The sequence below is a fragment of the Hibiscus syriacus genome, unplaced genomic scaffold (genome assembly GCF_006381635.1).
Source record: "Hibiscus syriacus cultivar Baekdansim isolate YM2019G1 unplaced genomic scaffold, ASM638163v2 tig00000738_pilon, whole genome shotgun sequence".
In the NCBI taxonomy this organism is placed as follows: Eukaryota; Viridiplantae; Streptophyta; class Magnoliopsida; order Malvales; family Malvaceae; genus Hibiscus; species Hibiscus syriacus.
The window spans coordinates 1,612,721-1,627,573 of NW_024061816.1; the positions used below are offsets into that span (position 1 = coordinate 1,612,721).

The following is a 14,853-nucleotide window of genomic DNA, read 5'->3' on the forward strand; positions in this document are numbered from 1 at the left end:
CAAATAAAAAACCAATTAAAGACTTTGTTTATGTCTCCATCTGCATATCACTGTGACACTAAAATCCCTAATTTACATCCTCATTACTTCATTGTCATGCATACATTTACAACAAGGTGAAGAACAAAGGTATTAGAGTTGAAGAATCTTCCTTTGAAACTGAGTCCATGGAGCTGGTTGAGCCTCTACATAGTGGATTCCCCAAACTCTTATATCTTGGGATATGATTCTTTACCTTTGCCAGTAAGGACGAATACGAATATGAATTCCCGTCATATATTCATACATATATGTATATGTGTATGTGCTTTGCACTGTCTTGGATTCGGTCCGGTTGTTCCATCAGTTGTGTGATGTGCCCCAGCTTTTATGCCTTCTCAATGCACTACTACTCATTAGCCTCCCTTTTGTTGCTTTATAAAAGCCCTGCATGGGGTTATCTTTGCCTTGTGGGAACTTGAGAAGCCTGCTGAAATATAGTCGGGGTAAGATTGATTATCAAAGATTAGAGATCGAAGCGGCTGGATCAGGTACAAAATCGAAGCCGTGAATGGTTATTTAGTTCTGTTGGTTCAACAAGAAGGTTTAACTTACATGTTTGAGTACTTTTTGGAGGCAGAAAATATGTACCAACATCAAGGGAAGAGCATGCACCCTGAGAGACATTTGTTCCTGCAAGTAGGGAATGGCCTCGGAGATTCCGGTCTCGTTCTTTCGACCGATGCCAAACCAAGACTCAAGTGGACGCCCAATCTTCATGAGCGGTTCATCGAAGCCGTCAATCAGCTTGGAGGTGCCGATAGTGAGTACACGAAATTAATGAGGATTCGAACAAATCCATGCATAAATCGCCCTAGGCTAATACAAATGACTGTACCTTTTCCCCTAATGTTGCAGAGGCTACACCTAAAACAGTAATGAAACTAATGGGGATTCCTGGCCTTACTTTATACCATCTCAAGAGTCATCTTCAGGTAATTAATTGACATCGTGAATACGAGTTAGTTTATGTTTTACAAGGGCTAATCGGATCCCTTCTTCTGGCTGCAGAAATATAGACTCAGTAAAAATCTTCATGGACAAGCTAATAATGGAAATAACAAGATAGGTAAGATGAGAGTGATTAACTTTCCAGTTAAGAGTTTTCATTTTTGATGATCGAAAATATTAACTTGATCGCTATAGGCGCGGTTGCAACGACCGGAGATAGAATGTCTGAAGCAAATGGAAATCACATGAATAACTTGAGTATTGGACCTCAAACAAACAAGTAAGATGATCAATGAGCTAGCCTTCATATAGAGATTTTACATTCATTCGTCTGTTTTTTTATGTATCGATTTTGGTGTTCATGAACTGCAGAGGCTTACAAATCGGCGAAGCGCTGCAAATGCAAATTGAGGCACAGAGAAGGTTACGTGAACAGCTTGAGGTACATAACATGATAACATTCCTTCGGAAATTATTTTTTTAGGAGTTTTAGTTATGCCACGGTCTGATAAGTTCGATATGGAACCAGGTGCAGCGACATTTACAGCTTCGTATTGAGGCTCAAGGGAAATACTTACAGGCAGTGCTGGAGAAAGCTCAAGAGACACTTGGACAACAAAATTCGGGTAACATGGGTCTCGAAGCAGCCAAAGTTCAGCTATCTGAATTGGTGTCCGAAGTGTCCAACCAATGCCTGAATTCGGCATTTTCGGACTTGAAAGACTTGCAAGGCTTATGCCCCCAGCAGGGTCTAACACAAGCAGTTCCACCTACTGATTGTTCAATGGATAGTTGCTTGACATCATGTGATGTATCTCAGAAAGAGCAAGAAATACACAACAATGGGATTTGCTTAAGAATATACAACCCCAGCTCATTACCGGAAGATCGGTTGCTACCGCAAGCCGAGCTGAAATCGTTCAACGACATCAAAACAGGCCGTTGCACCGGTGATTTATCCATGAGTGTAGGACTACAAGGAGAAAAAGGGCACCCCAACAACAATGGCAGAAAAGAGGATCAAGAGAGTTTCAAGCTTCAAACAGTTAATAGATTACCTTATTTTTCGACAAAGCTGGACTTAAATCTCCATGAAGACAATGATGCGGCTTCAAGCTGCAAACAGTTTGATCTGAATGGCCTTCAGCTGGAACTGAAAAGGACCGATCGATCTTCGTAGCTAGAGAAACCAAAAGCGATCGCAGTTCATCGGAAGAGGAGACTCGGAGAAGATAATGCCGCTCTTTCTGATTCACCTATGATCAGCTTGAAAAACCAAAATCCATCCAACCTTTAACTGAATAAAGGATAGATTTAGCTTCATGCAACTTCTTAAAACATTAGATATGCAGGAAAACATGGATCGAACTGATTAGAGCATTAAGTGCTCAAAGACTTTGCTTTCATCTTTGTACATCAAAACTTTTTAATTTTAACATAATAGATGTGATTTTACTTTTGTTCTTAGTTCCATGCCTTGAAGTTGCATAGCTAGATTTCAGCCATGGAAAAGTGGAAGATTAAAATATTAGATTAATTGCATATATAAAAATGCTCAAGATGCATGAATTGGTATTGTTGTTATATAACTAACAATTGAATGATAAAAAAATAAAAATTAGATGATATAATAGGAAAAAAAGTTGAAGTTAATAGTGATATATAATTGTAGACAATCAATCCATGAAAGCTACTTGAGCTTGACGCATTTTAAATTTTAGAATGATATAAATAATATATGGATAAACAAAATTAAATTAGAAATGAATAATTTTAATTTGATTAATAATAAAATTTTAAATATTATAATTGTAGAGTTGGTACTATTACATAGATAATAGAGATCATATATAATTGAGAGATATAGAGGGCAGATAATTTTTTGGAAATTTTAAATTTTCATGATTAACTATGTTTTTATTTTATTTTATATTATTGATTTAATTCTATACACTTAAAATTTTATAATTTTGTACTCGTAAATTTTTAATATATAGATAGATATAGGTTACATGTTATAAATTCTAAATAAATATGTATTTTAAATTTAAATTTAGGGTCAAATAAAATTAAAATAAAATTTTCTATTAATACATTACAAGGTTGATTAATAATTTTAATTTATTAGCATCAACCAAGCAACTTTGATGATTAAAGGGATGGTTTTTATATCTAGAGGTTATGAGTTCGAGCACTCGCGATCGTATGATATTTGAGCGTTCATTTTCAAATAGTTGAGAGTTTCTAAAATTGATATTGCCACTTTTTTTATTGTCCTCTCAATTTCAAAACTTTATCGTGACTAATCTGATCGTCCCGTGTTACACACCCGGCGATAAATTGTTGAGTCTCTTAGTGGAGATTTGATACAACCACTTAATCACTCTAAATTAATTAAAAAATAATGATTTTATTTTATATCATATGTAAATAACTAAGAATTATTTGGATTTACATAAGCCCGGCCCAATTTTTATTTTCATTAGTTAAACGATGTTGTATCGATTCCTCCTTTGTTCACTCCCGAATCCCGATATATACCATCGTCTTATCCTCACCCAATTTAATTTAGGATGTCCTAGAAAAGAAAGATTGAAACTCACTGAGTCACGCCAATCTCCAACTCCACACTTAAAATTGAAAAACAAATCGTTGTTAGGGTTTTTGTATTCTACCAATTGATTATAATTCTCCATAATTCGTCTTAAAAACATTCCGGTTCAACAATGGGAGCGAGTCGCAAGCTTCAAGGAGAAATCGATCGTGTCCTGAAGAAGGTCCAGGAAGGCGTTGATGTCTTCGATAGCATCTGGAACAAGGTTAACCTTAAATTTTCATCAATGCAAATATGTATTTTCATTTTTTTCTGTTTGGTTCCCGACGAAATGCTGGAAATTAGAGCTTAAATGATAGTCGAACTTTAGTTACTGTGAAATGGAAGCGAACATCTCTGTAGCTACAGCCTTAATCCTTTCTGAAATGTTCTTTGAAATATTTCAAATGACTTAATAATATTATTTATTGATGATTAATTTGTTTTCCTTTCTTTCTTAATAAAAAATGAAGAAAAAGGTATTGAAGAATCGAACGATGTTTTGTAGTTCCGGTCATTAGTTTATCTACTGTGAAAAACTGCAAATTGAATTGTGACTTTTTGCTTTTTGGATTGTATGTCGTGTTAGGTTTATGACACTGATAATGCAAATCAGAAGGAAAAGTTTGAGGCAGACTTGAAGAAGGAAATAAAAAAACTGCAAAGGTATAGGGACCAGATCAAGACATGGATTCAATCAAGTGAAATCAAGGATAAGAAAGTCAGTTTCTGGTTTCACTTGTCTATTTTAAATGATTGTTTGCATCGTTTATTTGATTTAGTATGTTTCCATCTAATAATTCTTGTAGTTGTGATTGCATTTGTTTGTTACTATATTCAAACAGTGTTTATGTGGTGTTGTGTACTTAGTGTTTTGAAACTGATGATTATTCTTTTTTTCCTTTTGATATTTGTGAACATAGGTTAGTGCCTTTTATGAGCAGGCTCTGGTGGATGCTCGGAAACAAATTGAGCGTGAAATGGAAAGGTTTAAGATCTGTGAGAAAGAGACTAAGACAAAAGCATTCTCTAAAGAAGGTTTGGGCCAACAACCTAAAACTGTAAGCATCATGCATAACCCTTCAATGTTCTATTACCTATTAATGAATGTTAACCACAACTATACAAATCAAGTCTTTTGCCCGTATATGGAGTCTGCTTTACGACTTCATATTGCGCCATTGCCTCATATCTTAGCTGTTAGTGAACTAAAATGGAAATGAAGTGGCTCATCCTGGGCGTAAGTAGAGTACAGACCTCTAATTGGTCTAATTGAATACTTGACCATGGTTTTTGTTTGATGATATGCAACCATCCTAGTCAAACATAATTGTGGAAGTGAGTTGGTAGTAAAATGAACAAGTAAAATGAACAAGATCAATCTTCTTCTTCTTTCTTTTGTCTAATTCTCTCTTGCATCTTCCTGGTCAATTTATCATATATTCCTTTTCACATTGAAATCTTCTACCTCACTTATGAACTTAACATTGATTGGAAGCATGTAATCTTGATGTTGTCCATTTTGTTTGATCATCTCCAATGCATCAATTTCACTGTAGGATCCGAAGGAGAAGGCTAAATCAGAGACAAGGGATTGGTTGAACAATGTGGTATGGATGACTGCAACAGCTCTACGCAGCAAGTTTTTGGTTATTCTCATAATATTTTTTTTGTATTTAAAAAATGTCATTTTTAACTTCCACTAGTTTTGACCTTTTTTCTCTGTATATAATGCTGTTATGGAGTAATTATTACGTTTTCACTTAGGCTTAGTGATATGTTGAAACTAGAATGTAACATGAATTGTTTCCCTGAGCAGGTTGGGGAGTTAGAATCCCAGAATGATAGTTTTGAAGCTGAGATTGAGGGGCTGACTGTGAAGAAAGGAAAGACAAAACCTCCTAGACTGGTAAAATGGAAAGAGAATATATTTTGAGACTAAATACATTGTTTTGAGGTAACTTTGTGTCCTTTTGTTGTTCTTTTTTCCCTTCAGACACATTTGGAGACATCAATTTCACGGCACAAAGCTCATATAATGAAGTTAGAATTGATTTTGAGATTATTGGACAACGAAGAATTGAGTCCCGAGCAGGTCAATGATGTGAAGGACTTCTTGGACGATTATGTAGAACGTAATCAGGTTTTGTTCTATGATATTTTTCCCTTTGCTGTGATTTTTGGGTGTTAAAAGCATCTTCCATTTATCTTTTAATCACTTTTTCTAGCACACAAACATTATCAATATGCTCTCATTTGGACATTTCGTGGGTTTTACTGTCGCACATATATATTTATTCTAGTTATTTTTGTAGGAAGACTTTGATGAATTTAGTGATGTTGATGAGCTCTACAGCTCATTATCTTTAGATAAGGCAGATTCTCTTGAAGATCTAGTTGCTATTGGCCCCCTTTCCAAGGTAAACTCTATTTTTTTCCATGGTGGATTCTCCTGTGACATTACAACTTACTGTGACATGCTGTTGCTTGCATATGGTTCCCAAAAAATTGTTCATGAACCATCCTTTATCTGGCCAAAAAAGCTTTCTATCTTGTTTTATGGTGTTCACCAATTTCAAAATATCAAATGGGTTAATAAATTTGTGATATTTTAACAGAAAATTAGTGGAACAGTTTCTCTCATGGAAAATAACTTGGAAAGGAAATTTTTATGTTTGTCAGGCTGCACCAATTCTTGGATTGAAGCCGTCTTTGGTATCATCGGCATCTCAAGTGCCTGTAGGTGTTCTCTTGTCTCTGCCGTTTGGATGTTTAATGACTCAGTTTATAAAGATGTGCTGGTTGTGTTATATATGTTGTTTCATTCTTAGTTTATGTCTCGATGCTCACATTGATGTAAAAGAAATGATCATGTTTCAATAAATCAGCAGGTTAGTTCCTCCCAGGAGCATGCTGAAGATACAACTTCCCAGGATAGTAATTCTGATATAGCAAGGACTCCTCCCTCGAAAAGCAGTGTCATCAATACTTCTGCTGCAGCAACACCAACTGGGAGCTATGCTACCCCTGCTCCACTGAACCTGTCACCTCATAGTTTGTCTGTTGCTTCAACACCTCCAATTGTTCTTCCAGGCTCAAATCCTGCTCGAAGTGTTTTGGAAAGCACAGGCACCAGCAATCCGTCATCTCCTGTAAATGTGCCAAATGCTACAAAAGAAGAAGATATCACAAGCTTCCCTGGTCGTAGACCATCTCCATCTCTTGCCGATACTGGAGTACGAGGCATGGGTAGAGGAGGCCTCTCAAGTCAGACTTTATCTAGTGTTCCCATTGTTTCTGGAAGTGTGGCATCTGGCAATGGAGCCCTTGGTGTAGTCCCTTCGGTCTCCGACATGGCAAAAGGAAATATTTTGGGGGCCGATGAGAGACTTGGGAACAGTAGTATGGGGCAATCTTTGGTGTCCCCTCTTGGTAACAGAATGATCTTGCCTCAGCCAGCCAAGGCTAATGATGGAACTGCATCTGTTGATTCTAATAATCTTGGTGAGTCTGCTGGAATACCTGGCAGAGTTTTTTCCCCTTCAATGGTTTCTGGTATGCAATGGAGGCCTGGAAGCACCTTTCAGAATCAAAACGAGCTGGTATGCTAGTCTGTCATGTGTCTCCACCTATGCTGTACATTTGTCGTGTGATATGGTAGCTAATGTGTTTGTATGTTCAGGGGCAGTTTCGTGGAAGAACTGAGATAGCACCTGATATGAGGGAAAAATATTTGCAACGGCTCCAACAAGTGCAGCAACAAGGCCATAGCAACCTGCTTCTCGCTGGAGGAAATCTTAAGCAGTTTTCTGCACTACAAAACCCGGTCATGCAGCAGGTTCTTTTCTTAGACAAATTCCTTTCTCTGATCCAAGTTGTTCAACTTATCACAAGTAAAGATAAATGCAAATCTAGGTTTATGTTGATTGTTTATAACTTAATATCACACAAGAATGATGTATCTATGCACTGCAAATTGGTTAGCTTTCTCCCATGAAAGAAAACAGTAAATAATCTTTTATGATCTTATTCTGGCAGTTCAATCCTCAAAGCTCATCACTCTCTATCCAACCGGGTCTAGGGCTTGGTGGCCAAGCACCTGGCCTTAGTAGCGTAACTGCTGCCAGCTTACAGCGGCAACAAAATTCCATCCTCCAGCAGTCTAGTCAGCAGGCATTGGCAACAAGTGTTCCAAAGGATGCTGGTAATATTCAGTTTCCGTAATTTTCTTTTTGGACCTTATTCTTTCTGAAGGGTGATCTTTGAGGTATTTGTGAGTGATCTCTTATCATTGTATTTATAGTAGAAGGTTGCCCGATTATGAACTCACTTCCTCCTTTTGTGTCTCTATCACTATCCTTTTTTTTCTTTTGCTATGGCTTGTTTGGTTTCACAGTAAAACCAGTTCATTTAAGAAAATAATTACCGAGGGAATCTTTGTTGAGGAGAATAACTTTTGTTTTTACTACAACATAATGTTTCACAGAGCAATTAGTGGAATATCTTTTTTAACATATTGGAATTGAAAAAGCTATCATTAGAATACTTGTTACTGGAGTGATTTACACACAATGATTAAGAGCTTATTCTGCATGCAGATATTGGCAATGCAAAAGTTGAGGAACAACCACCCCAGAACTTACCTGAGGATTCAAGTTCTGAAGCTTTTCCAACTTCTGTGCTTGCCAAGAATCTCACAAACGAGGATGATATGAAAGCTCCACATTCAATTGGTTCTCCTGTATGTTAAATACTTCTTATTGTTGTGTGTCTTGATATAGGTGTTATATCTGTTGTGTTACTATTTCTGTGATCATGTTCCTTCTGTTAGAATCATTATTAACTTTGCCACTTAATTTGGCAGTCTGGATGGTCCGGTTAGTCGATTATGTCTTTCTTCTACATGTCTTTGATTCGTAAAACTGTGAGCTATCAAAATGACGTAAGTGATCTGTCAATGGTTCTTTGCTGCAGACTGCTGTATCAGGCTCTTTGGTGGAACCTGCTCAAGTTATCAGGGATATTGATCTATCTCCAGGGCAACCCTTACAATCTAACCAGTCTTCTAGTGGTCTTGGTGTTATAGGCCGGAGAAGTGTTTCTGATTTTGGTGCCATCGGTGACAACCTCAGTGGCTCAATGAATACCGGAGGAATGCATGACCAATTATACAATTTGCAGATGCTCGAGGCCGCGTACTATAAAATTCCCCAACCTAAAGACTCGGAACGTGCTAGGAGCTTCATTCCGGTACAGGAATACTACTAATCTTCATTTTTCTTCAAAAGATAGATGACAAATGTGTAGGTTCAAAGAATGGTGTTTTGCTTGTACTCTGCAGAAGCACCCTGCGGCAACGCCTGCTAGCTACCCTCAAGTTCAGGCACCCATTGTGAATAATCCTGCCTTCTGGGAGCGCTTAAGCATCGACGGATATGGCACTGGCACTGATACCCTGTTCTTTGCATTTTACTACCAACAGGTAAAATAGGTTCTTCTTCTCTCTGTGTTTTTCGTGCAATACAAGAACTTGGTGAGCTCTGCCACATGTAAAATTTTGTGCAGAATACTTACCAACAATATCTGGCCGCAAAGGAGCTGAAGAAGCAATCTTGGAGATACCACAGAAAATATAACACATGGTTTCAGCGGCACGAGGAACCGAAAATCGCGACCGATGAATTTGAACAGGGAACGTATGTATACTTTGATTTTCACATAGCAAATGATGATCACCAACATGGATGGTAAGTTGCCTTGAATTATGAACTTTTCAATTATTTAGAAAAGCATTTTATACCTGCAATGGTCTAATCACATTTTCACTTAAACTCTTATGATTATGCTAACATGTTATTCTTAAAAAAAATGCTGTGATATTCAGGTGTCAGAGAATTAAGACCGAGTTCACGTTCGAATATAACTATCTCGAAGACGAACTTATGGTATAACAGTAACCCGCTGAATTTTGCCTACACGTAGAGTAAGTTATGTCCTGTCACCTGCTGAAATTTCATTGAACTTTCTAGAAAGGCCTCATGCCATAGATGAGATGAGTTGAGATGTCAAGCTTTGTTTAGAATTTTCCATTGTTCTTTGCTTTCATTTATGTTTGGATATTAATTCTCTTGCTAATCATTTTCTGTTTGATCAAATTGGTATCGAGCTAACTTTAGATATTGAATTCAGTCTGGAAGTTTTTAATATATGATAAACTTGTTTCCACTCATAAAAAATTGATTTCATTTTTTTTAATTTCAAGTTATTTGATTTGAGCTAATTCGAGTCAACTCGGATTTTTGGTTCGAATCTCAAGTTCGACTTTGCGAAGCTTGAATAATCGAAAAGTAAAATGATATTTTGGTCTTAACTTTTGGTTGAATTCGTAATTTTATCTTTTGATTTCCTTTTTGTTTATTCAATTTCTCGTTCATTTTAAATTATATTTTATTAAATCTGATCCGCATGCTCTTCAATGCCATGCGTAAATTCAATTCGTCTTTTTTTTCTCCTTTTTCCAATTAAGTCTCATTCGTGTTTTCTTTAATTTGGTCTTCCAATTGGAATATATTTTATATATTTTTATCAATTAAGATTATAAATCTTATATGTTGAAAAGAATAATATGCTTGTTGTACATGGTTAGAGAGAGAGAACCAATTAAATCAAAATCATTTATTATTCTATTTAAATTTTATGAATCTAACTTAAAATTTTAAATAATAAAACAATATATAAATATATATTCACTTATCTCGATTGGATATGTCTACGATAATCAAAGCTTATCCATTGCTGATTCAATTAAAAAATGCAAAAAGCAATACTAAATAAGTAAAGATTATGTTCTACATCACATTTTCTAGAAGATGGTTATTGGTTGAGCATGCTTAATGCAATGTCATTTAGTCTAATTGCTTTGCATTAACAAAAATTATAGTAATTCTTTTGCCCTTATTTTTTCGTTTGTATTATACCTTGATTTGATTTCTGATGTAAGTTTTACATAAAAAAAATACAAGTGAAGTCACACACGTTTAAACTTATTTTAATTAAATATTTGGCTTTTTTTTTTTCAAATAACGACTATAATGAGGAAATTATAATTTAAAAAACAACACAGCTGAGATCTTCAATTGGTTTCATTGGAAATTTGAATTTAAAAATTGAATGAATAATTAATATATTTTTGGAAGGACTGAAAGTTTGAATTTTATCATTAATAAAAAAATTAATCTGTTTCAATCAACTATTAGTCATTTTTAATGGAATGATACTTTTAACTTTTTTAACCACGTCAAAAAATTGAATTTTAATGTTGTAAATAGAACAAATATATATATATAGGAGGATTATCCCAATTAATAAATTTTTGCAGTACTTGATTTAAAAATAATTAATTTAATGGGCAAATCAAATAAGCATATTATTTTTTATTGAACTGATGTTAATTTATCAACTATGATTAAGAAAATTATTGGTGCCCTAATTTAGTCATATTAATTTAATTTGGTGGGCCGGTCTAGTAATTTTCTTTTTAAGCATTTCAAGGTGAAACCAACTCTGTATCTTGAAGACGAGAACTATTTGACGGTTAAATTGATAGAGGAAAGTGAATAATTGGGGGTTGAAAATGAAAACTAGAAAGATTGTGGACCGTTTCAAATAAAGTACTATATCATCTTAAGAAGAAAAATTACATCAAACATGGAAAATGATGTGGAACCACGAAACACCCATCTAGGCTTATATAAACACTCGTTTGGGTCTAATTGTGATGTTAGTCCTCCTAATATTTTCATATTTAAACCCTATACTTTGAATTAACATAATTTTTTTTATAATAATATTAGCCTGTTCGAATTAATAATATTAATTGTTACAGTTAACAATAATGACATGAATTTTCTTTGTTTAGGCCTAATATTTAATACCAACATTACAAAGATAAAAGGGCCTAAACTATGTCTATGCTTGTCAAAAAATTCTGATTGGATTGGATTGGATAGAGCTCATTTTTTTCTAAATTAAATTTTGGAGCAGGTTCGATTTTTTATTAACATTTTAAGATCAAATTTAGGTGAAATTCGTCTCAATTTATTTATTAATGTTATTTTTTAATTATTATATATGATATATTTGAGAATTTTTGTTAAATTTTTTTAACATAGATTATTATAAAAGTAAGGTCAGGGTTCCAATTGCAAATTGAGCAAATTGGGTTGAGAGTATAGCCCTTGCCTCTGCAGTATTCAATCCGGGTTAATCGATTAATAGATCGGATACCGGTGGTTTACAAAAAAATAAAAGTAATTTCAAATTTTAACATAGTAGAGGGATTAAAACTAAAATTAGATTTTTTTACAAGCTTTTCATTTTATGAAACCCAAAAATTGTTTAATTACTTCACTACTCATATTAAAAGTTGTGAATTTTTTATATATAAATTTGAGCGAATGAATTATCTCAAATCCAAATTTTCTTTTGGTGGAAAAAATGAAAAGGCTGTCAAGGCATAAAGAACCCCATGGAAATTGGGTCGAATGAGATGTAAAGAGGTGAGTATGACAATGGCATGTGATGGATGCCCTTTCTTCTATTACTACTTTGTATCGCAAAGGATGGAGTCCCCATCCCCCACTAATTTTCTCAAACAAAAACATTATTATTATTATTATTATATTATTATATTATTATTATTATTCTCCCGTTTCAGGCTTTACTTTAATTAATTCAAATCGACCCACGTCGCACACCTAATTTGTGTTTAATATTATCGATTTTATTATATATTTATTTATTAGATTTGTGTGGGGTTGACAATGGCATTATCCAAAAATTGAATAAATGCAACTGCCAATAGGTTGAGGCAACTACCAAACGTTAGTTTCTCACCACTAATGCTTTAATTCATTTCAATCTCAAACTTTAGAATGTCGCCCGTCACATTCAATCAGTCAAATGCCACCCACCAATCAACACTATTTTCATTCGTCAATAGGGACCAAACATATTTTTATGTTAAATGATATAAACCTAAGAAATTATATAGAAAATGTATGAAATAAACAATCTGGAAATTGATCTTATTATTTGAGACATCGGATTTAAACATCACGTGTGTAGAGATATAAACGTTTAATGTCAAAAAAAATATTAACAAATAATTTTTCTTTAGTATTTTAAAAAAATTAAAATTGATTTATTAAAAATATATATAATAAAAAAATCATGGAAATTTAACATTTTTGTAGTACAGCAGCACCCCTCGTATCATCCTTGTTTGTAAATGCAATTTCAGTGTCCAATTATGCGAAATAAATTGTTTTAGGATTTTACCCACTATATTTTAGTTTGGGTAAATTAAGTATTTGGTATTTAAACTATTAATTTTAATCTATTTAAACGTTTATTTTTTCAAAATAATACATAAAGTTTAGTTTTTGTTTTATTTTAGTACATCATTCAAATTTTAACGTTAAGTTTTGAGAAAAATTAAAAATTTAGGTGTTAAAATAGACCAAAATTGATAGTTTAGTTACTAAACGTGTTAAGTTTTAACGATTGGTACTAAAATGAAATAAATACTAAATGTTACGTATGATTTTGAAAAAATAGAAGTTTAGGTACCAAAACAAAGGAAGACTGATAATTTAGATATTAAATGTGTAGTTTATCCTTTTTTTAATATATATATATATATATTCGAGAAGAATATATTTTAAGAATTATAATTTTCTTAATATAATAACAGATGTTTTAAGGATATTATCGCATAAAAATTTAACTATAATAATTAAGGGTAAGAAGGATATATATTTTCTACTAAGTAAGATGAGTTCAAAAATTTATATTGAAATTTAAAAGTATAAATTATTAAATAAAAATATTGAATAATTTTAAATAAAAATAAGCAAAGTAGATCATAGATTTCAACCTGATTGATAGAATTAAATATGTTTTTATTTGAATAATTAAATTTGAAATTAAGGTTGAATATTTTAATTAGCTCTAATACACATAACGAATTTTAAATCATAATTAATTTCGGGCACTATGATTTCGCAATCTCGAAAAGAGTGTCTCACGTATGATGCAACCCTGTCGGTGACCGACCAATGACTTAAAATATTAAGGCTTTATCTTCAAATAAAGTTACTTAAAATCCCAATAATAATATTTTTTATATATATATATATATATATTTATTTATTTGTTTACATGTCTGGCTGATTTGGCATGGATTGCTGTGCATACAAAACATGGGCTGTCACCGCTCCACGTCATGGGTAATTTTAAACTTTAACCAATAACAAATCATTTTATTAAATAAATAAAATTAGAATCTTAAAAAGCTAAAAAATTAAATAGACTAATTACATCACTTAATTATTTATTCTAAAATCAATAAATAACGAAAATATGGTCATATAAAAAATTTAAAAAATTCAATCAAACAATTAGAAAAATAAAATATCACTCTCAATATTAAGGGTGTTCACATCCGGATGTCTGTATTTTTAATTATCCACATTTTAAATCATGGATACTTTATTAGTATTTATTTTATCTTATTTAGTTTATATTATTTTTCTAGAAATATTCATATGGAAAAGACATAAAATTTTAAATTTTAAAGTTTGTAATACATAACATAAATATAAAGTTTGTAAATTCAAATTATATAATATAAAAAATAAAATTATAACTAAATTTAAAATAATTTAAGATTAAAATAAATAATTTAAAATAATAATTTAAATGTTAAAGTGAAATAATTTGAAAAAAAAATTATACTAACGTTAGGGTAAAATAATTTTGAAATTATAAATAAAAAATCTAATGTAAAATAAAAATAATAATAAAATTAAAAAGAAAACCTGGTCGATAGGTCGTTGGATACCTGATTAAGAGTAATTTTATGACTCATGCCCAATTTGAAAACTCGTCAAAATTAACAAATCGGGTATCTGATCCGTAAAATCAAGAATTTACCTCTAAAATACATGATAATTTTATATTAGATCAACGAGTCAGTGAACCGAAATCACGTAAATACTAACACAAAAATAAATATAATAATAACGATACAGTCATAATTAATTCTATCATAACAATTCAAACATGGCAAATATAATATTAGAAAACCAAATCGAAGTCCAAATCAATGATAAAACAACAGAGAGAAATGAACTTTTGAAACCTCTTAATTTCTAGAGTAATTTAATTAAGGGTAAACTATAAAATCCATCCCTCAACTTTTACTTCAC

At 32.7% G+C, this 14,853-nt stretch overlaps 2 protein-coding genes across 5 annotated transcripts; both read left to right on the forward strand.

Annotated features, from left to right (window-relative positions):
* Positions 1-359: 359 nt before the first annotated feature.
* On the forward strand, positions 360-2,361 carry LOC120213406 (myb-related protein 2-like). Of its 2 annotated transcripts, none has more exons than XM_039211567.1 (7): positions 360-530; positions 620-802; positions 898-974; positions 1,051-1,108; positions 1,186-1,270; positions 1,363-1,432; positions 1,520-2,361. In XM_039211567.1, the coding sequence occupies exons 1-7, from the start codon at positions 431-433 to the stop codon at positions 2,168-2,170; spliced, it is 1,224 nt and encodes a 407-aa protein (XP_039067498.1). In that variant the 5' UTR covers positions 360-430; the 3' UTR covers positions 2,171-2,361. The 2 variants fall into 2 exon arrangements, with proteins under 2 accessions (XP_039067498.1, XP_039067505.1); XM_039211574.1 differs by having other exon boundaries at positions 364-530; positions 1,192-1,270.
* Positions 2,362-3,530: 1,169 nt separating this feature from the next.
* On the forward strand, positions 3,531-9,660 carry LOC120213423 (CCR4-NOT transcription complex subunit 3-like). Of its 3 annotated transcripts, none has more exons than XM_039211580.1 (16): positions 3,531-3,809; positions 4,173-4,304; positions 4,507-4,644; positions 5,143-5,193; positions 5,403-5,492; positions 5,580-5,726; positions 5,899-6,003; positions 6,266-6,322; positions 6,472-7,185; positions 7,266-7,421; positions 7,622-7,787; positions 8,182-8,324; positions 8,558-8,833; positions 8,925-9,065; positions 9,149-9,330; positions 9,468-9,660. In XM_039211580.1, the coding sequence occupies exons 1-16, from the start codon at positions 3,717-3,719 to the stop codon at positions 9,532-9,534; spliced, it is 2,658 nt and encodes an 885-aa protein (XP_039067511.1). In that variant the 5' UTR covers positions 3,531-3,716; the 3' UTR covers positions 9,535-9,660. The 3 variants fall into 3 exon arrangements, with proteins under 3 accessions (XP_039067511.1, XP_039067522.1, XP_039067517.1); XM_039211591.1 differs by having other exon boundaries at positions 4,528-4,644; XM_039211586.1 differs by having other exon boundaries at positions 6,475-7,185; positions 9,468-9,659.
* The last annotated feature ends 5,193 nt before the right edge of the window (positions 9,661-14,853 follow it).

Coding starts and splice junctions, on each gene's coding strand:
- LOC120213406 (XM_039211567.1), top strand. CDS start 431: ATGGGGTTATCTTTGCCTTGTGGGAACTTGAGAAGCCTGCTGAAATAT. Junction 1,109..1,185: donor TAATGGAAATAACAAGATAG/GTAAGATGAGAG, acceptor TGATCGCTATAG/GCGCGGTTGCAACGACCGGA. Junction 1,271..1,362: donor ATTGGACCTCAAACAAACAA/GTAAGATGATCA, acceptor CATGAACTGCAG/AGGCTTACAAATCGGCGAAG.
- LOC120213423 (XM_039211580.1), top strand. CDS start 3,717: ATGGGAGCGAGTCGCAAGCTTCAAGGAGAAATCGATCGTGTCCTGAAG. Junction 5,493..5,579: donor AGACAAAACCTCCTAGACTG/GTAAAATGGAAA, acceptor TTTTCCCTTCAG/ACACATTTGGAGACATCAAT. Junction 6,004..6,265: donor CTATTGGCCCCCTTTCCAAG/GTAAACTCTATT, acceptor TATGTTTGTCAG/GCTGCACCAATTCTTGGATT.